Raw genomic sequence first — 22,755 nt, forward strand, 5'->3', positions numbered from 1 at the left:
CCCCCATGACATCACTTCCTGGGCTGACCATTCACTGTTGGTTTTCTGAGGTTTAAATGTATTATTGAGCTCCTACTATGTGCCAGGGATACCACAGTAGATACGGCAGTCTAGCCCCACCTCTCCCCCCGGCCCCCGACCCTGGGGAGTTTGCAGGGAACAAACAAGTACAGCCGTGGGAAGTACTGGAATAGGCCATGTGGGGGGGTCAAGGAAGGGAGGAGGGGCACTTGGATCTAGGGAGAAGATGCACAGAGACTGGAGAAAGGTGAGGCACTTTCTCTTTGGGGCAGAGAGGTGGGACGAGAGGATGTGTGAGGCCCTGGGATTTTGGACACAACTTCCATGCCAGGTGCAGCAGCACAGGGCAGCCCGCTGGAGCTGGCAGTCTGCAGTGTGGTCTGGGCCCTGAGACTAGCCCAGGAGGCCTTGGGGAGAGTCTGCTAACCCCTGCCCTGTGGAGAGCACAGGCTGATGTCTCACAGAGCCTGTCGAGGCCCCATGAAATCAGGGGAGGGAGAGGCATTTTGGAGGGAAGCCACAGAAAGGGAAAGCTGGAGGCTCTGAGGTCAGTGCCCCAGGAGCTTCAGAGGGAGAGAAAGGCAGGAGCCATTCCTCTGGGGGAGCACCACAGTGGCAGACCCGGGGGGAGCCAGCTACATGGATGGAGGGGAGCCCGAGACAGGAGGGAACACTAATAAGCCGTTGGCTCACGTCTCATATATGCCAGGGTTGTTTTCTTTATGGATTTAAAAACTCAATTTCTGACTCTGTAGAAGTTACTATTATACTGAGACAATAAAAGAAATTAGAATCATCTAGTTCAGTTCCCTCGTTAAGCACACCGAGAAACCAGGAAGGTGAAAACTTGAGTGCAAAGCACATGCTGAGTGCACTGTGGGGTCAGGCTCTCACCTCCACGCCCTGCTGCCACCCCATATGGCTAGAGACAGGACCGGGATCCGCTCTCCAGTTTTCCACTTGGGGTCTGCCCTGTATTTGGGGAGGGACTCTGTGGCCCCAGCACTGGCACCCTGACTCCACAGGACAGTCACTGTCAGCATCTTGGAGTGACCATATCCAGTGATTTCATTTGAAACTTTTTGGTGGCACTATCTCATATTACCATGAAATGTAATTTTATTTGGAGACTAGAAGCCTGGTGCATGAGATTCGTGCACTCGGGAGGGTCCCTCAGCCCAGCCTGCATCTTCTTGCAGTCCGGGAGCCCTCGGGGGATGTCCGACTGACATCCTTAGCGGTGCCGCAGAGGTGGGAGAGGCTCTCACCATCGCCACTACACTCGCCAGCCATGAGCCATGAGCCATGAGCCTGGGTTCTGGCTGAGCAGCACTCCCCCTGTGGGAGCGCACTGACCACCAGGGGGCAGCTTCTGCGTTGAGCGTCTGCCCCCTGGTGGTTAGCACATGTCATAGCAACCAGTCTTTCCACTGTTCGATCGATTTGCATATTACCCTTTTATTATATAGGACTAGGGGCTCAGTGCACGAATTCATGCACCTTGAAAGGTACTGTGGGCCGCGAGGCTGTGGTGGGCATAGGGGCGGGTCTCAGCCCATCCTCCATCCTCCACACCCCCGCTTAGCCCCTCCCACCATGGCCCCTGACCCTGTCTGCCAGCAGCCTCGCTCCCGCCACAGCCACTCCCACACACTGACAGTGCCAGCCCCACTCACACCCACTGATGGCATGGAGCAATTGGGGCCAGCACCAGCAGTGGTGTGAGTGGGGCCAGCGCCGTCAGTGGGTGCGAGCAGCGGCTGCTGCCCTGATTGCCCCTCAGGAGCAGGGGGAGGTGGAGAAGCCCTCAGGGATGATCAGGGCTGGCAGCTGCCGCTTGCACCTGCTGATGGCGCCAATGATTGGGGCCAGCAGCAGGTGCGAGCGCCGGGCAGGACCACGGCGTGCAGGAGCAAAGAATTTTCAGTAACCACCAGAGGCTCGCCCCGATGACAGTGACAAGTGCCCCACCTTGGTCTGGCGCCCCGTTCACCTGCTCTACCATCCCGCCACGGCCAATGACTGCCATGTTCCACCCTCTGCTGCCAAAGCCCGCCATGTTCCACGCATGCTCCCTGGTGGTCAGCACATGTCATAGCAACCGGTTATTCAGTTGTTCCACCATTTGGTCTATTTGCATATTAGGGTTTTATATATAGATATTTACTGCCTTTGAGACAAGTATGGAGAAAGTATAATTTAGAAAGGAAGCCTCAGAGAAAGATGCATTTCTGAGTAACGTCCAGGAAGACAGGTCCCCACAGCCGGTTTGGCTCTTCTTGAGGGATGTGACTGGGACCTCCGGGCTCAGGGTGGTTCCGTCAGAGCAGGGACCCCGCTGAGCGCTGGAGCCCAACCTCAGACCTTGCAGGTGCCACCTCCCATCTGCAAGCTGGCTAGATACCGACCGTGGCATCGTGGATATCCAAAATGAGGCTTGATTCATGTCTCAGATCTCAAACTCATGAACACAAAAAAAACAATTGCAACAGAATATACGTAAGGGGTATTATAAGTGATATATTACGTGTTCCTTCCCTGCTGCTCCACTTTCAAGTTGACTGAAATCCAAAAATGTCATTGCACAAAATTGATATTTCACTAAAAGAAGTTGAGTAGAACATTGAGCGAGGCACGGTGCTGTCTGCCAAATCGTCTCCCATCCTGAAGTACCTTCTGGTTTCTTCTCCCTCGTGTGTTACGACCTCTCTAGGACAGCTAGCCGTTTATCTTTCCCTTTTTCTTTTAAAGCTGAAGGTTAATGCATTACTATCTTTATCTAACTCCAGCACTTTCCAGAAGCCTCTGTTTTTTAAGCTGAAACACACATTGTCTCAGGCCATATTTTATTTTCCAATAAAGACTAGAGTTGGTTCCATTTTGTTCCCTTCTTTTTAACATTTTAGGTTTTACACCTGCACTCCAAAAATGAAGATTTCCAAAGACTGACATTTTTATGGCATCGATCTATTTACTGATTTCACATATTACCAAGTTGGCGTCCTCCCCCAGTTCTGGATTCAGCATCCCACTGCTGTCCTTGTTAGCAGCCTGGTGGCCTAAGCCTGGATCTGTGGGCGCCTGCTGTGGTGAACAGTTTGAGCACTAACAGCAGAGAGAGAGGATCACCAGAGAGGCAGACGTGGCCTGTTCTATTCGGATCCCCAACAGCTCCTGAGTATGAAAATAGCTGGTGAGCGTGAGTGAGGAGGCTCTGGGGGTGGCAGGACGGGTGGGGGCTGCCGTCATGGAGGGATTGAGCACGGAGGGTGTGGCGGTGATGCATCCGGTGCCCCAGATGCTGCTGCTGCGGCTTGTAGGAGTGCAGACAGGCAGCCAGCCCCACGGGGCCAGGAAGGAGGCTCCATGTGAAAGACAAGGGCTGGACCTGGTGCTGAGTTCAGATGGTATGTGAGTGCCTTCAGTTCAGCCCGCACTCATGAATGCGCACCTCATTCCAGGGAACACCCTAAACAGATAGAATCTGGGCCTTCAAGGATGAGGAAGGACATGCTAAATCATGCATTCAGCCATTCATTTAACACACATCTATTGCACAACTTCTACATGGAAGACACTGCCCAAACTGAGAGCATACACCAGGCCTCTGAGCATTAGTGAAAGAGTGTCTGTGAATATTAAAGCATAAATGCCTGGGAGAATGTTTGGAAAAATACAGACATGCTAACCATGGTGCATGGTGGGATTGTGGGGGACTCATTTTCTTCCTTTAGCTCATCTGTCTTTTCTGACTTTCTCAGTGCTCATGTAGCATTTTTTGTAAGTAAATGATTGAAGAAAAAATATTTTGAGAAATAGCTCCTCGGTCTCTCCTCTCAAAATACAACAAGATGAACATTATGCCAGTGATGGTGTTTATCGCTTTATTCCTGAGGATGATCTCCCATTCAGACAGACTGCCTACTTTGTGGATGCTCTAGGGAAAGAAAGGAGAAAGCTAGAGAGCTTAAAATAGCTGTTAAATCAAAAATTGAAACTTTTTGTTGTTTTAAGGGATTATTGCTCTCCCACACATGAATAAACATTACCGAAACTGATTCTCCACTCTCGGATTGCACACTAATCACAAGGGGCTTTGTAGGCAAGTTTTATTAAACCTTCAGGAAACAGTTAACCTTCATCTTACACAGTCTCAGAGAACAGAAAAAGAGAGCTACTTGATCCATTGTATGAGGATAGTTTACTCTAACATCAAAATCAGACAAGGACTGTACTAGGAAAAAGTTATAGACCCATCTCACCTTTTGTCATATTTACAATATGCTAAATACCATATTTGCTAATAGAATCCTTCAGTATATTAAATATATATGCATCATGACCAAGTATGGCTTATCTTTGGAAAGCAAAGATGACTTTGATCAAAGGGTCTTTTAATAATTGGTTAAATTCACTTATTAAAAGGGATAAACCGTATGATCATCTCATTGGTTACAAAGAAAGTGTTTGATAAAATTAGACATATATTCCTACCTTGAAACAAAGCCTTAGCAAAGCAGGAACAGAAGAAAGATTCCTTAACTGGATAAGTGATATCCATCAAAAACCCACATTAGATATCATATGGTGGAAAGATTTTAGAGATAATTCTATTAAAGTCAGGAACAAGACAGGGATGCCAAAGAACATACTTACTATTCAGCATTGTACTGGAGGTTCCCACCAGTTCAATAAGGCAAGAAAAAGAAATAGGAGGTAGCAAAAAACAATCATTTTGTACAGGCAATGTAGTTGTTCACATAAAAAACATCCAAGATGCCCTAACTGGTTTGGCTCAGTGGATAGAGCGTCAGCCTGCGGACTAAAAGGTCCCAGGTTCGATTCCGGTCAAGGGCATGTACCTCGGTTGCAGGCAAATCCCCAGTTAGGGGTGTGCAGAAGGCAGCTGATCGATGTTTCTCTGTCATCAATGTTTCTAACTCTCTATCACTCTCCCTTCCTCTCTGTAAAAAATCAATAAAATATATATTTTAAAAAAGAAAAAAGCAATTCTTAATAGTGCTCCAATGCTCTTTAAAAAAAAATCCAAGATGTGCTACATAAAATCTATTAGAATTAATAACAGAACTCAGCAGAATCTCTCAATTGGAGATAAATATACAGGAATCAGTTGGGTTCCTATATATCCTTAATAACCATTTAGAAACTATAATAGAAAAAAATTACACTTATAGTAACAACCAAAACTATATGGTACCTAGAAGTAAATCTAATGAAAGATATGCAATAGCTTTGAGGAAATAACTGTAAAACATTATTGAAGGACACAGAAGATCCAACTAAATGAAGAGATACATCATGTTGGATGGGAGGCTTAATATAAAGATTCCAGTTTACCCCATATTAATACAGGGTATTCATGGCATTTGGTCAAATGATCCTAAAATTCATATGAAAAAGGCAAGAATAGTCAAGATAATTTCTAAGAAGAACAAAGTGAGGAGAATTTCCCTATGGCTTATCAAGGTTTATTATGAGTATAGTAATTTTATAGCAATCAAGACAGTGTGATATTGGTACTGAAGTAGATATTGCTCAATGGAACAGAGTAAAAACCTCAGGCCCATGAATTATTTAAACTTGATAAACAAAAGATGGCCTAAGACAGTGGTCGGCAAACTCATTAGTCAACAGAGCCAAATATCAACAGTACAACGATTGAAATTTCTTTTGAGAGCCAATTATTTTAAACTTAAATTATATAGGTAGGTACATTGTTATTAACTTAATTAGGGTACTCCTAAGGCTTAGGAAGAGCCACACTCAAGGGGCCAAAGAGCCGCATGTGGCTCGTGAGCCGCAGTTTGCCGACCACGGGCCTAAGAGATCAACAGCAGAAGGATGAACTATTCAATAAATTAAGTAAATTGTGAGAAGAAAAAGGTACCTCATACAATATGCACAAATAAATTCCAGGTGGATTAAAGACCTAAATGTGAAAAGCAAAACCTTAAGATTTTGGGGAAATATGTTAAGACTCTCTTATCACCTAATGGCAGGAATGGATTTTTAAAAACACAATGCAGCCCTAGCTGGTTTGGCTCAGTGGATAAAGTGTCGGCCTGCAGACTGAAGGGTCCCGGGTTCAATTTCGGTCAAGGGCACATGCTCAGGTTGCAGGCTCAATCCCCAGTAGGGGGTGTGCAGGAGGCAGCCAATCAATGATTCTCTCTCATCATTGATGTTTCCATCTCTCTCTCTCTCTCCCTCTCCCTTCCTCTTTGAAATCAATAAAAATATATTTTTTAAAAAAATGCAAAGTTATCACTAACTATAAAGAAAAATATTGATAAATATGACTATGTTAAAATGTTTAATTTCTGTATAACTGAAGACACCACGTAAGTTAAAAGATAATGCTACAGCCTGAGAGGCAATAGTGTGATCAACAGAGGATTAGCATCCATAAGGTATTAAAAGCTCTGACAAATTAGCTGGGAAAAAGACATACAATCAAGTTGGGAGGGAATAAAAATGAATAAATTATATGAATGAGCAACTCACAGATAAAAGACCTGGATGTTCATACACAGAAAATATATTGAATCTTACCAGGAATCAAAGAAGTTTATATTAAAACAAGATACCATTTTGTACTTATCAGATTGGCAAAATATTGAAAGGTGGACTATTTGAAGTGTTGATGAGGAAGTGGAACTGTGGGAAGTCATACATTGCTGCTGGGAGTGAAAATTAGTGCAATCTCACTGGAAAGCAATTGGCAACCTCTCTGGTACAGGACCTGGCAGTTGCATTCTAGGTACACTGTTGTGTGAGCACAAAGACACGTCTGTGGGCCTTTTTCTTGCAGAAAGTGGAAGGAGTTTAAATGTCCATCAACAGGAAACATGGTTATATAGCATGTTCATATAAACAACTAAATGACTAAAGTAGATAAATCTAGAAAGCATGATGTTGAATGAAGAGTTGCAAAAGATTCTGTAGTATGACACCTTATCCAAAATTTAAGAACACTGAGCAATATAATGTGGATGATGCATACTCATGGGCAAAAGTATAAAAACATAGATGAGACAAAGACACATCAACTTCTGAAATTCAATTCAACCTGGGGAGATAGAAGGGAAAGAGAGGGAGTTGAAAACAAAGAGGGCTTTGCCTCACTCTGTCTCTGAGGACAAAATGTTAAGATTTGTTCCAACTGGGCGGTGGCCACCCAAGTAGAGTTTGTTACATTATTTTCTGTTTTGCCTATAAATTTGAAATGCATCTGAGGAAAAACACCTGCTCCATCTCCATTTTAAAGTGAACAATAATTCAAAAACCATTTAAAACGATTGATGTTTATCACCTCATGAATGGCCATTCAGTGTGGGGGATTAAAGCGCAGGGTTCTGGGGCAGTCTGCCTGGGTCTGATCTAGCTCTGCCACTCTGAAATGGTAGCTTAAACATGCTATGTAGTCTCTCTTGGCTGTGGTTTCCTTGGATTTAAATGCTGCTGATGGTGATGCTATTTAGTGCCTACTCATAGAGCTGCTGCAAGGATATGATGAGTTACTGTTCACACATAGGTGGACTCTGTTACTGTTATGCCTGAATGTGACTTACCTCACTCTGTCTCTGAGGACAAAATGTTAAGATTTGTTCCAACTGGGTGGAGAGACACTAGTTATTTGTTAGATACAAAAAGAGTGGGAGAGGAGTGAATAAGTATTGTTTAATATATATATCCTATATAATGAAAGCCTAATATGCTAAGGGTCTGGTCGTCCATTCAACCAATCAAAGCGTAATATGCTAATGATATGCTAAGGCCACTCAACCACTCACTATGATGTGCACTGACCACCAGGGGGCAGATGCTCAGACCGGTAGGTTAGCTTGCTGTTGGGGTCGAGCCAATTGGGACTGAGTGAGATGGACCGGACATGCCCTGGAGCCCTCCCACGGTCCCTCCCCAGCTGGGCAACCTCCCATGTTCCTCCCCGGCCCTGATCGTGCACTGGTGGGGTCCCTTGGCCTGGCCCGCACCCTCTCGAAATCCGGGACCCCTCAGGGGATGTTGGAGAGCCAGTTTAGACCCCATCCCACAGCCCAGGCTGAGGGACCCCACTGGTGCATGACTTCATGCACTGGGCCTCTAGTGTGTGTGTGTGTGTGTGTACATATATATATATTTATATATATATATATATTTTTTTAATTTCAGAGAGGAAGGGAAAGGGAGAGATAGAAACATCAATGATGAGAGAATCATTCAACAGCTGCCTCCTGCATGCCCCACACTGGGGATAGAGTCTGAAACCCAGGCATGTGCCCTGACCGGGAATAGAAACATGACCTCCTATTTCATAGGTCAACGCTCAACCACTGTGCCACACTGGCCAGGCATTAAGAGTTTAAAGAAATCATGTAAGTAGATGTTTTTAGTGATGGTTGCTCTTCTACTGCAGTGAGACAAAAATATCTCTCAGATCTCCAAAATTAACCTGTTGAGTTGGAGATGATTCACCTGCTGGTGACTTCACAGTTAGCTCTCATAAGTAAAATTATCACTCATTCACTTTTCAGAGCCATCTGTATAATCAATATGAAGAACAAAATCAATATGTATCTCTGTTGAAATACATAAAATTCCCTTTAAAAATGAAAGCTTCATGTAACTTGATGAATATGTGGTATTATTCCATTGTGTAGTAAGACTGGCTTTTTGTATTTAAAAAAAAAAAAAGGATGAAATCTAAATCTCCTTGTTAGATGGGGATTTAATTGAGGCCTATCTAGTGTCTCAAATAAGTGAGAAATCACAGTCACTAGGGAGCCAAGGACAATTTTCTGAAAGCGGATGCATGAAAGCAAAGATTGCAGGCTTTGTCTGGCGCTGATTGGAACTACAGCTCTGCTACTTACTAGCCTCTCAGCTTTTAGTGAATTACTTAAATCTGCTGTGCCTCAGTTTCCTCATCTATAAAACGGAACTCACAGTCCCTCTCTTGCAGAACTCTTGTGAGGATCCAATACATGGTGTGCACTACCTTGGGCACAGAATCTGTGCTCAGAAGTTAACATTATCTCTGATATGGTTATTATTAATTGAGTTACAGATTCCTCTATGCTGGTGGATGGGTGGATTGGTGGGAAACTAAGATGAGGTAAGGAGCTAGTAGGGTTTATAGCTGCCCCTGCCAATGTTTCTTTCTTTTTTCTTTCTTTTTTTTTTTAGTTTTTTATTTTATATTTTTTAACATATAATTTTATTGTTGATAGTATTACAGATATCTTCCATTTCACCTGAAACAGTAAGTTATTTCAAGGCCCAGGAATTTATTTTTGCAATAAAAAAACAACAGTGTGATCTTCATCTTGAAGATGGTGAAATGCTGCTTTTAACGTGTAATTATCTAATTCAAGGTATTGCAATGATCTGAACCTGCTTTCCTATAAGGAGTGCCCGGTTTGACTACCATTGCTTTTGTATATCCTTGCTCAGCACCCTAAAATATCCAATACAGCCAAGAAATTTCATCATGCATGGTCCCCCCAAAACACTTAATCCTCTCTCCAGACCCCTGGATGAATGAATTTCTGTGCCTGCTCCCAGGCCTGAGCCAAAGGCAAGATTTCAGGGACACCCAAGCCCAAGCTGGAGGAGGGACAACTGGCCATGTGGCAGAGGAAGTGGAGACTGCTAATGCCACACCCCCTCTCTGCATTCAGTTGTTTCTGGCAACTCAGTCCTTTCTCCCTCCATCCACCAACTGCCAACCCTCTGTACCCAAGCCTGCCTTTCACTTCCAACCCTTATTTTTTAAATAATTCATTCTCTTGGTGAGGGAAAAGGGATGGTTTGGTGGTGGACCACACAGGGGAGAGAGACTGCCTAGGAAAGGTAAAGTGTAGCTCTGACACAGTGATCTACAGTGATGCCCAGCAAGCTGTGAACAGAGAGTAGCTTACACCATCGAAATAGATATTTGCATTATCCCTCAGGACCCCTAATTGGCTAATTTCTTAGGGAAGAAGGGTCTTTTCACCATGTCTTGCTTTTATGGGAAGGGACAGGGTTTGGATGCGAAAATGGGAAGCTCAGGGTAGGACAAGTTTAGTTGGAGGTGCCCACTACACAGCCTTGTGTGGCCCACATGCCCCCCCTCTCCGGGTCCCCCAAACGCAGCATGCTCAGGACTGGAGAAGTCATCTTCCCCCCACATTCCCAGATGCCTGTTGCCTTTGGGGGTGCCTTAACGACCCCCACCCCTCCGGTCTCCCAAGCTGGGAGAAGCACCAGCCTCATCCTTGATTCATCGCTCTTCCCCAATAGTCTGCTGAGGCTCATTGCCTGCCCAGCACCCACAGGACAGGCCAGCATCAGAATCCCCATTCGTTTATCTGTCTCGCTTATTGCCATGGCTGCCTTCTGCCTCTGGGAATGTCTCAAGGCAAGTAAAAGTGTTTGAAATCCATATTTCAAATCATCTTATTTGAACTTTTGAAACTTTTATGGCCCATTTCTTGTCAGATCTGATTAGATCATTACTTTTACCTTATAAGCGGGGTGCGGAAAAGGGCTTGCGCTGAGGATAGATGTCCGCTCCGCCATGTTCTTGCTGTTCACTTGTGTTGCCACGATCAGCAGAACATCTTCAGTCCTCAGTTGTGTTTCTTGCAGGAATCTTTAAAAATCACTGGTACATTTTGTGAGTTAGTTTAGTTAGAACTAAATAATATAATCAGTGAGTCTGTTTAACCAAGCACACATACACATATGCCGAAATAATTCAAAATTGCGGGGAGGGAACAAACAAGTGAGGGATCCACTACCCACTGCCCAGGTGAGGGTTCCCTTAGGATACCACATACCAGTGGGAAAGGCACCAGAGGTTATATCTCGGTCCTTGAGCTCGGCTAAGAAAGGAATTCAGAGCCAAGGAACTCGAATACAAGCAAAAGTTTATGTAGAAAGTCACGGGTAGAAGTGACTCAGGAAATGAGTTACTGAGGCAAAAGAAGGGCCGTTGGAGCTTAGGAGAAAGAAAGCAAAGGTACACACCTTGAGGGAAGAAAGGGGGAGAAAGGCATTGGTGAGAGAGAGAGAGAGAGAGAGAGAGCGCGCGCGTGCGCGCGGAAGAGGTGGGGAGAGGCAAGGGCATGCTCACCAGAGAGAGAGTGCAATACACTTGCTGATCCTTTGCTTTAAGGCAGTGGTTCTCAACCTTGGCTGCACATTAGAATCACCTGGGAATCTTTTTAAAATCCTGATTTCTGGGCCTCATCCTCCGGAAATTCTGTTGGGTTTTTTTTGTTGTTGTTATGGGGTGGGGCCACAACAGTAGTAACAAAGGAACAGAATTTCCGGAGGATGGGGTCCAGAAATCAGGATTTTAAAAAGATTCCCAGGTGGTTCTAATGTGCAGCCAAGGTTGAGAACCACTGCTTTACGGGGTTTTATCTGTTCCCAAAGGCGAGGATTTCAGGGGAGGTCTCGGGAGGATCTCAATAGAATATTCATCAGCTTTTCCAGGTGTGTCCTTTCAGGGTCATGGTCTCTACAGGTTGATCGGCATTCAGGTAGGAGGCCATTAGTCAGTGCAGCTGGTCCTGAGGCAGCCACTGTGTCTGTTTTGTCTGGTTTTGTTGCTTTTCTGGGCCTGGAGCTGAAACACACTGAGGCCTGGATATTATCTCTAGTTTGACCAAAACTCTGTCTCTGTGGTCAACAGACCCGAGGCTTTGTTCCTGAGATTATTTAATGTGGGTCAGAGCCTCATTATCTTGAGGGCTTAATGCTTAGGGGAGTGGTCCTGCAAGGGCTTGTATGGGAGTCATCTGAAGCTATTCGCTGGCCCCCTTGTTCCTCCTCTAAGGGGGTCTGCCACATGACTAGGGACATGCCACGGGAGGAAAGGTCACCTTGGGGGGTGAGGTCCCACCCAACAATACTTGCCCTCCCAGTTTTACCCATAGGCACCTGGGGCTTCCCACCCTGGTGACCTTCCCTACCTGGCTTATTGTTTCTACTCTGCTCATGTGTGTCTAATTGCCTACTCCAAGCCCTAGGGTCAGCCTGTATGTTAAATATTAGAAAAGCTTAATTTAGCCCATTAGAGAGCAAGGAAATAGAATAGAAGTTCTAATGTTTTCATTGTGCACACCCACTAATGGTGCCTGGTACAGGCTGCTGCCCTCCAAGTCATGGCAACCCCATCCACAGGACCAGAGCTGCTTACTTCTTATTGCAAGTGGTGGAAATTTGGGGACCTCGGGAAGGTAGGGTAGGGGCCAAACCTAAGAAGGCCTCAAGAATGTGCTGGATTAATCCTCCAGTAAGAGAAATCCATTTCCTAACCCTCCCAGGCCATCTAAATTGTACTGTGATGCCTTTTAAAGTATCCCAAAATACCTTTCTTAATGCCTTAAAAATGCCATCTCATTCAAGTATGAAAGGGCATTTTTCATGAGCTTCTCAGCTTTGATCATTACGGGGGGGGGGGGGGGGGGGGGAGTCAAAGTTTTGGCATGTCCCTAACTCAAAGGTTACTTGATGATTTCATCTCATTGCACCACCACCAGTGCTGCGTTTTCTCAATATCCCAGCAGTATAGGAACCACACTTTTACACAAGAAAAGGAAGATGTTTTCCAGTTTGACTCCGCTGGAGATGCAACAACTCAGTTAGTTTTTCTGGGAACCATAACTGTTTCAGGTTTGTATTTCAAAACACTACTTAATCGTTCCTTAGTAGTTTTGTTCCCGCAGCTACAAAGAGGCCACCAAAAACTAAAGCAGAGGCCGTGTCTTCTCTGGAAGGTGCTGTATCGTCACCATGGATATGCCATCCTGCAGACCACCTTACCCACCGTCAACCCCTCTTCCTCCTCATTCACCCCGGGAACAACAAAGAGCAGGAAGGGAGGGCGGGGTGTCAGTCTCTCCACTGGCTCCTGGCCCCTTGTCATTAGTGAAGGATGGGCCCTGAGGGACAGGACTGGTCTAATCAGCTTCTCTGAGAGTATGTGCAGCTAAGCAGAGGGATGGGTGTGCATCGTGGAAGTTCAAATTCGAAGTCATTGGTGAGGCTGCTCCATCTCAAGGAGGCTTGCTTGGACTTTCCTTCCATCACTTAAGTGTGAGTGATTGAGTGCCAGCAACTTGGACTACCACAGATCCCCCTCTGCCCGGGTCTTACCCTCCCCTCCCCGTGCCCTGGGAACTCACCCCTCCCACCTGCCTTGCACTCTGGGTCTCATGCTTTGATGGATGGTGCTTGTTAAGGACCACAGATTGGTTTCCTCTGGGTACGATCTCCACTCCTAATTTCTACTAAACGCTTTTAGCTAACTCTGCCTCGCCATCATCTTAAGCTGTTGATAGAAATGAAGTGATACTATGTGAGTACATACTGGCGAATACACACAATTTCCAGTTTTATAATTTTGACACAGGTAACCATAGTCATATACAAGTTTCCCACACCTTGACCATAGGTAGGAAAGTTACCTAGTCCTGTGAGTATGGAGAGAAGAGTTGAGTCTGTCCCCCAGCTTCTCTCTACCAGGACACATCCTGGGTGATGCTTAGGACTCCTTTCTGGGCTGTGGCTGTCAGCTCAGAGACCGTCCTCTGTCCTCACCACCACTTATTTCCCCAGAATGTAGTACCTTGTTCTTACCACGCGAAGCTCAGCTGCCTCTTTTCTGCCCACTCACCCAGCTTCCCGCTGTTTATCGCTACCAGCTTGGCATTTCACCATCTGGGAGAGCTCAGTGTTTTCTAGAAACGTAAAAACGTACATCGCTTGTACTATGGCTGAACATCATTTATAGAAACATCAACTCAGACTGGCCCCAGCACTTTTCCATGCAGCGAAGGGTCCACTTAAATGTTTTTGCTTTCTTTCGCCAAACTAGTTCATGACCATTATTATGCCGTTCTCCCTACATAGTTCTAGTGCTTATTCTCAGAGCACTGACTTCATAATTCTTTCGCTTGAGCTCCTCCATCAGTCTTGGTTTAAGGAAGCCCCTGTTTTTTCTTCAAGGACGAATTTTGTAGCTTCATCAATCTTGTCTCAGCGTGCCAGTCAGGTGCAATATACAATAGCTGCATAATCGTGTTTTCAATCTACATACTCAGAGATTCCGGGGTACTTAAACAATCCATTACTTTTTATGGCTGGGGAATGGGAACTTTTGTTCAAATATGGGTAAGAGAATCATCCCTGGCTAAAAGAGCCTTCTTAAGCCTTACACACAGGGATGAGAGGACAGGTTTATTCTAGATCTCGTAGTCTTTCCACAAACAAGCCTGTGCCCATAGTCAGGCCTGTCTCCCCAGATATCCCACGTGTACTCCTGACCTCGGCTCCCGAGGCTCACTCTCTTCCTTTCAGTGTTAACCTAAGAAACATTCAAACCTGCAAATAATTTTTGTAAGTTTATTTGAGCCAAACTCAAATTTGTCGACAATTGCCGGGAAGCAGAATCTCAAAGTACAGTGGGGCCTTGACTTACGAGTGTCCCGACTAACGAGTTTTTTGAGATACCAGCTGTCTCTTGGCCAATTTTTTGCATTGAGTTGACAGAGTAATTTGAGTTAATGAGCTCCTTAACGAGCTCGGTCTCAGAACGAATTAAACTCGTAAGTCAAGGCCCCACTGTATTGAGATAATGCTCCAGAGAATGGCGGGTTTTCATCTTGTTTTATACATTACAATCAAAAGAGAAAATATAAGTGGGTTACATGAACTCCACCGGTGATAGATTAAGGAGGTGGGAGAAAGCAAAGCGAGGAAACCTCTAGGATTGGATAAAAAGTAAAATGATAGACACATACTTATTTTACTTAGGTGGGTGCAGGATAGTTAACAGTCAACAATTAATTTAGTAACAACAAGGGGATTTGTGGTCTCTGCAGAGTGGTGTCTGTGCTTTAAGGGATCCAGGAAAAAGGAAAATTACTTTGACATTTCAATGATATGTTATCATAGATGCAAAAAGACAATAGGCTCAGTTAAGGTAAAGATTAACCTTTGTCAGGGGAGATACCAGCCTAGGACATGACTACCCACTATAAACTGCTTTTTTTTTTTTTTTAATATATTTTATTGATTTTGTACAGAGAGGAAGGGAGAGGGATAGAGAGTTAGAAACATCGATGAGAGAGAAACATCGACCAGCTGCCTCCTGCACATCTCCTACTGGGGGTGTGCCCGCAACCAACGTACATGCCCTTGACCGGAATCGAACCTGGGACCCTTCAGTGCGCAGGCCGTCGCTCTATCCACTGAGCCAAACCGGTTTCGGCTGGACTGCTTTTTAATTAAAACGGTTTTCGCTTCAGACCATCCTTTGTGGTTACTTTAGGTCTCTGAGTTTGCAAGGCCTCAGAGCTCGGTCTCAGAACGAATTAAACTCACTATGCAGGCCTTCCCTGAGCTTGTCAGGTTAGCCTGTGGCCCCTTTTCCTCCACGTCAGCCTGCAGTGTCTCTCCTTGAGGGCGGGCCACCAACAGGGGCCCTCTGCAGGAAGCTGAGGCACACGGGTGGATGGTGGGAAACAAGCCCAAGACTTCCATGTGCAAAAAGTATTTTGAGTAGGACTGCCCCTCCCAGCCCTCCCTCAGTGCACACACCCTCCTTAAATCGTGCAATCAAGCGTGTATGCTGGGAACACACGCCTCCCCACAGGTCCCCGAGAGTCGTAAACGTTGACTAGAGTGCTGCCTTGAGGTTATTTCTGTCAATGCTTTCCCCACATTTCCCATCATGTATGCCACAGGATACTGTTGGAGGGATATATAATTTCCTAAGGTCCAGTGAGTTTGAGAAGTGGTAGGCTAAATAAAACTACGCAGATATCTTTCCTGCAGAACTTCTCAAGGCCTTTAATAAGCTGCCTGGTCTGACAAACCATCAAAAGCCAGTCACAATATTGAGTCAGCTACACACTCACTGAAGTGACCACAGAACCTGCCTTCCAGGAACGTCTAGTAAGACTAGTATTCCGAAGGATCCTCGCTGGGGCATGTCATGATCGGCGGGGCCCCTGCATCCAGCACGTCAGAATCACTCAGGGAGCTCCGATTCCTGGCCCTGCTCCTAAAGATGCTAATCCTGGCGGTCTGGGGCAGAGTGTGGGAATCTGCTGATTGCTGTTTGTGGTTTTTTTCTTAAAGCTTTCCTTGTGATTTGGATGATGACTATTGATCTTTAGAGCTTTGGAGACGCTATACCTGTGACCTCCTGGGCCCTCGCCGAGGAACTTGTACCCAAGTCTCCTTTGTAGGTAAAAAACACATGTTTATTATGCAAGAGAGATGCTGCAAACCGATGAGGGCCTTTGTGATTTGGGGAAATTGCTGGCCTGTTTCTGTGCTTTTAGAAACCACCTCCTATGTAGCCATCCTTGTCTACCCGCATTGCAGTCCACCGTCATAGCCCTCAGAGCTGTTGTCACTCATGCCAATTTGGGCTACTTCACATGTTTCTCTATTTTGTTTCATTTGTCTGTATCTCACCCCCCTGCGGGGTCATATTCAAAGTAGAACCCAATTAAGCATTTGGGGGTTCAACTTCATGCAGAGTTGAACAGATAGCAAATGCTCAATGACTGCAGAGAAACCAAGGGACAAAAAGGATGTTGGCCCCCAAGTGGCACCCACCAGCATTTTTAAATGGACAGTACTGGGTGTTTTATCGCTGTGATATGTTTGTTACGATGACACATTTAAAGGAATTATTCCAAAGGTTAAATTTTAGCCCGACCGGTGTGGGTCAGTAGTTGAGCTTCAACCTATAAACCAGGAGGTCAAGGTTTATCCCAGGCCTGCACATGCCTGGGTTGCAGGCTCCATCCCCAATGGGGGATGTGCAGGAGGCAGCCAATCGATGATTCTCTCTCATCATTGATGTTTCTATCTTTCTCTCCCTCTCCCTTCCTCTCTGAAATCAATAAAAACATATTTTAAAAAATAAAAGGACAATTTTTATGTAGCAATATTAACAATATAGAAGTTATATCTATTAGAAACATAACTATTTAACCATGAAGTGAAAAATACTACTGTCAAGTTAATAATGCAAGGAGGCTCGTCGTTTTTCAAATTCTTAGAGGGATATCTGAGCAAAAGGTGTGCCGGGCAGTGCTCTAGAGAACAATGTTGGGAAGGCTGCTGGTGAACAGAGAGGGCTTGGAATCAGGCTGGCAGGGAGGCGCTGGTAGAAATGCCAGCTTCACCCAGCTCACAGGGTTAACACCGTGCAGTGCCTGGCACAGAGCCAGCGCGCCCCTCGTCCAGCCACTGGCTGCCATGTGCCACCAACACGCTGGGCTCTGGATGGACAGACAGGAGGGCTTAGACACAAGTCCCTGCTCCCACAGAGCTTATACTCTAGTGAACACACATTCAGTTGATTCGTGCTTCTGTGATATTCCAGAACGGATCTAGCTAGACTTCGTTGTTCCCGTCAGAATAATCACCTGAGGAGACATGTACATATTTCAGTAACAAAGTCTTTCAGCTTCTCCTGTGGAATTGACTTCTGAGCACACAGCACCATCTTTTGCACATCCTATGTGCTTGTAAATATTTGTCTTTCAAGGACCGATTTGATGTTTTTGGAACAAAGGTTATTCACACAAAGGTCTGGTGACTGTGGTGGATCATCAGGTGGGGCAAGAATATTATTTGTCTCAAACTCTGGAAGGGCACAAAGGAAGTCAGCTTTTTCAGGGGACGGAAGAGTCATCGAGGCTGAAGGAACATCTTGGCCATGTCAGGGCTACTTGGCTGTGAAGTTGCTTGAAATTGCTATGATCTCAAACTTCAGGGAGGGAGCTTCCTGGGGCTGTGAGAGGCTGTGGCACCCACCACTTTAGTTCTGGGTGGAGTCCCCTGAGACCTGCAGCTGGAAGAGCCTGCAGCTGGATTCACTTTCCTGGAAGGACCCAGGGCTGAGGGAGCAAGGCCCGGCCAGTCGTGAGAGGCCTGCAGCTGGAGGAAGCCCCGGGGCCTATGTCTACATTGTGTTTGAGTGTTTATTGAGTCTGTGTCTGCAAGACCTCAGTGTCCAGGAATTAATCACTGTCCACTGAGGGAATGAATCCAGGCTGGGCAGAGGGGGTGGCAGATGAGATGGGGACGGGCCCGACAAGGACTGCAGAAGCTGCTGTCCACTCTGCATATCACATCTGTCACTTCGGGGTGGCCACAGAGCACTGGGCAAAAGCTCTAGGGACCTAGAGGGCCCTCGGTTCTCAAAGGAAAATTGTTGGGGTTTGTGTTTTCAGTGTAAGTTCGCACCATATTTTACCACTTCCTTATTCTTCTGCAATATTTCTCCGGTACTTAACAGACACCATCCCATCGCTGTAACCAGAACTGAGCTAGGTGCTATGGCAACTCGAAACTCCTGTCTCTGTCTTCAGGCAACTTGACTCTCCTTGGGAAGATAGTAATAATGAGTCAAGCTGGCCAGGGGGGTTCATTTCAAATGTCAGCTCCAGCTAATTGGTGACTTCACGGGGGATTTCATCAGATCTAAGGCACCATGGATTGTAAGATGCTGTTTTATGTGTTCTTAAGAAAGATAAAGGTGCTGCCAATTAAATTGCTTGCTGTATTCTTAGAATTTTTTATTTTATGCTTATTGAAGCATCCTTTTTAGACTTACTTAGACTTACTATTTTTTAACATGTATTTCTCTTTCTCATTCATAAAGTGGAAAATAACAGGGAAATAAATTGGCTTTGTTTTTCTGAGCTTCAGAAAAACACACCTCAAGGTGATCACAGTCAGAGTAGTACTGGCTGAAGCACCTTTGACCTGACGTTGTCGATGTCTTACTTCCCACACAGCGCGGTTCTCTGTGCCGTCGGAGCATTGGCGAGGCAATATTTCTTACAAAAGTACTCTTGACTTTTCTCCCAAACTTCTGGCTCCTATTGTGTAAGTTGATATGCACAAAGGTAATGACAACCACAGCACAACCGCCACCTGGCAACAGCGACTGTAAATGCATCTCAATTTCCAAGATATCAAACTGGAAAAATACACATCTTAGACTCTATGAACTATGAATTCTGAGACTCAGCCAAAAAAAAGACTACATTCTTGCCCTGACCAGGTGGCTCAGTTGGAGCATCATCCCATACGCCAAAAGGTTTTGGGTTTGATCCCCGGTCGGGGCATATATCTAGGTTTCAGGTTCAAATCTCAGGTGGGGCACTTATGGGAGGCAACCGATGGATGTTTTTCTCTCACATCAGTGTTTCTCTCTCTCTCTTCCTCTCTCTCTAAAATCAGTAAAAACATATCCTCAGGTGAGGATTTATTTAAAAAAAAAAAAAAAGACTACATTCTTGTCATTAAGCTATAATTTCCTCCTGTATAATTTGCAAAACTGAATGGCTTCCAGTGCAACAGCCACAACAGGGAGTCCTCTGTGATCTAATAGAGTCTGGAAGGCTGTATGTGAAGTAGGTGTAAAGAGGTGAGATTTGGCCTAGACAAGAGGAGACCCGTTCCAGAGAAGGAAGAGCACAATTTAGAAGGTTCAAAGAGTAAATGAGCATGTCATGTGGACAGGACCATGTGGCGACCAGGCATGGGTGGGGTTCAGTTAGGGAGTGTGGACTCTAAAAGCATGGATTTTTGCTCTAAGAACATAAGTGCAAATTAGTGTGTGTCACTTGTAGGAAAATAACAAATGGTTCTCCTATTGCCATAACTTTCATTTCTTTTCTTATCGTAGGTCCCGATGTGTTTAGTTCAAAGAGTTTTGCCCTTCAAGCCCAGAAGAAGATTCTGAGCAAAATAGCCAGCAAGACCGTGGCCAACATGCTGATTGATGACACCAGCAGTGAGATCTTTGATGAGCTCTACAAAGTCACCAAAGAGCACACCCACAACAAGAAGGAAGCCCACAAGATCATGAAAGACTTAATCAAGGTGGCCATCAAAATCGGGATCCTCTACCGGAACAACCAGTTCAACCAGGAGGAGGTTGCTATCGTGGAGAAGTTCAGGAAGAAGCTGAACCAGACCGCCATGACCATCGTCAGCTTCTATGAGGTGGAATACACCTTCGATAGGAACGTGCTCTCCAAGCTCCTACACGAGTGCAAGGACCTGGTGCATGAACTGGTGCAGCGACACCTGACCCCCAGGACCCACGGGCGCATCAACCACGTCTTCAACCACTTTGCTGATGTGGAGTTCCTCTCCACCCTTTATAGTCCAGATGGAAACTGTAGACCCAGCCTCAAGAGGATGTGTGAAGGAATCAACAAATTGCTAGATGAGAAAGTCCTCTGAATATTTTCCCTCCTCCTGGACTTTGCTGCGTTCCAGTCACAGCCCCCCAGTGTGGTCTGGGTGAGAGTCAAGAAAACGGGAAGTAACCCTCGTCGAAGACGCCCATGTTCTGTCCTTTTCATCCCTCTGATGTGGATGCCGAATTGAGCTCAGGTGTGTTTATCCTCTGAGCTTGCTGACGAGGTCTGTACTTTAAATCACCTTTGTTTGCGAGCCCAAAGGACATGTCTTCTATGCTAAGCAGAAAGGCTGCCCTGCTCATCAAGGAGAGCTCAGTTCATCTGTGGAGTAGAAGGAGCCCTGGCCCAGGAGGCATAGGACATGGGTTTGGTTCCCAGCTCCACCAGTTACGACTCCATCCTCTGGATCCTGCCCGCCTGCCTGCTCCCTGAGCTGCTGTGAGGATCAAATGAAATAATGTATGTTCACGATTTTGAAAACTCTAATGTAGGGTTTTCTTTTCCCTTCAGAGTGTGAGAGGAATCCACTTGGATCTAGACTATTAAGCAGCAGAGAACAGAACAATAGGCTCTGGTGGGCTGGGTTTGCAATCTGTCTCTAGATGTGCTATTTCAAACAAATTTAAAATGAATCTAAAGGTGTGAAAAAGTATAGCTGCACATTGGGAAAATGTTTTTCAAAAGCTCTGTTTTCTGGATCTTAGATGTGCGGTTTTATGATCCTCCAGCGGGCGGGTAGAGTCCCACCCATCACTCAGAAGCGGAGAACTGTGCTCCCTGCAGGACCACCCTCCCTCCTCTAAGGGGCACAGTCCGTGAGGCACAGGAGGGTTTTTTCCAGCTGCACAGGAGAGTCAGGCAAAGTGAACCCCTACCCATCTTTCTTGGCTTCTCATAGTCATTGTGTGCTGTTTTCTCTAGTTTGTTAGTAAATTAAAACTACCCTTCCAACAAGAGGTTTTGGAATTGTGATTCAAAAATAAAATTCCTGCCCTGGCCGGGTGCTCAGTTGGTTGGAACGTCGTCCCATGCACCAGAAGGTTGCAGGTTGGATTCCCGGTTGGGGCTGTACTGGAGACAACTGATCAATGTTTCTCTTACACATCAATGTTTCTCTCTCTCTCTCTCTTTCCCTTCTTCTCTCTCTAAATTCAATAAACATATCCTCAGGTGAGGATAAAAAATAAAATTCCTTGGAGTTAGATACAGTGTTAAGGATAATGGGATTTAAAGGAAGAAGAAAATGAAGAGTAAGGCCTCTGCACTTAGACCCTACGGGGAAGTAGCCCCAGGGGAAACGAGGTGGGTATGTGTCCCTGGTCCAGGGGGAGCCAACTCACAGACATGTTGACTGCCTCTTCTGAATGTCTCACAGCCTCCCTTTCACACTGTGGCTTCTGACATTTTCATCATAATCTTAATAGACATCAGGACAATGTATTGTCTTATAATGCTGTCTAAAGGACACCACATTAAGAGACGTGCTCTTGCCCTGGCCCGTGTGGCTCAGTTGGTTGAGTGTCACCCTATGCACCAAAAGGTCACTGGTTCGATTCCCAGTCAGGATACATGCTCAGGGTTTCGGGCATAATCCCCAGTAGGGGGCCTGCAGGAGGCAGCCAATCGATGTTTCTTGCATCAATGTTTCTCTCTCCCTCTCTCTAAAAATCAATAAAAACAGGGTTTTTTACAAAAAAAGATGTGCTCTTCCTACATCACATCCTGTCCCACTATGCTTCTCTTATAGAACACCACATTAGCTATGCCCCATAGTACATCCCACTCCATGGTCTCTCTCTAGCAGGAGCATCAAGAGATGGTTTTTGGGAACATGTGAAACAAACCTACAGTGGCCATTTAGCCTCAACTGGCTCCCATGTCAATATCAGTGCAAACCATTCAGTTCAGTTATTCAGCTACCAGTGCTCAAAATTAGTTCATAGGAAGGATGTCCAGGGAGGAATAGGGAATAGTTAAGTCAGCCCCTGTTCTCCATATTTGACAGGCATGGCCTAGTGCAGTGGTCGGCAAACCGCGGCTCGCGAACCACATGCTGCTCTGTGGCCCCTTGAGTGTGGCTCTTCCACAAAATACCACGTTTTTAGCAAAGGCCAGCTTAGGAGTACCCTAATAAAGTTAATAACAATGTACCTACCTATATAGTTTAAGTTTTAAAAATTTGGCTCTCAAAAGAAATTTCAATCGTGTACTGTTGATATTTGGCTCTGTTGACTAATGAGTTTGCCGACCACTGGCCTAGTGCCTCCTCATAGACATAAGGACTAACAATGATACCTTGTGCACATCTGGGCTGGAGTCGTTGGTCATTGGGGCAAAGCTGGTGGGAATTACAGGCAGATGGCTCCCCTTCTCACCCACCAGTAGGCAGCAAGCAGCCCAGCAGTAGCCAAATGAGTTTTCACATGCAGAGCCCTCAGTGCCTGCCTTGGTGTACTCATCTGATTAAGGACTGCGT

At 45.6% G+C, this 22,755-nt stretch overlaps 1 protein-coding gene across 2 annotated transcripts in view; it reads left to right on the top strand.

The window, feature by feature from the left end:
- TNFAIP8L3 (TNF alpha induced protein 8 like 3) overlaps positions 1 to 21,276 on the top strand; it is a 39,187-nt gene extending 17,911 nt beyond the window's left edge. The window contains exons 1-2 of one of the 2 annotated variants that reach the window (XM_070422916.1): positions 3,133 to 3,214; positions 19,757 to 21,276. In XM_070422916.1, coding sequence (XP_070279017.1) covers positions 3,202 to 3,214; positions 19,757 to 20,319 — 576 coding nt within the window. In that variant the 5' untranslated portion in view covers positions 3,133 to 3,201 and the 3' untranslated portion in view covers positions 20,320 to 21,276. Of the gene's footprint in view, positions 1 to 3,132; positions 3,215 to 19,756 lie in introns of those variants that run through there. The other variant, XM_070422905.1, reaches the window with a different exon arrangement.
- Positions 21,277 to 22,755: the final 1,479 nt, after the last annotated feature.

This window comes from Myotis yumanensis, unplaced genomic scaffold, assembly GCF_028538775.1.
Source record: "Myotis yumanensis isolate MYYU_CA2020_CCGP unplaced genomic scaffold, mMyoYum1.0.hap1 SCAF_1, whole genome shotgun sequence".
In the NCBI taxonomy this organism is placed as follows: Eukaryota; Metazoa; Chordata; class Mammalia; order Chiroptera; family Vespertilionidae; genus Myotis; species Myotis yumanensis.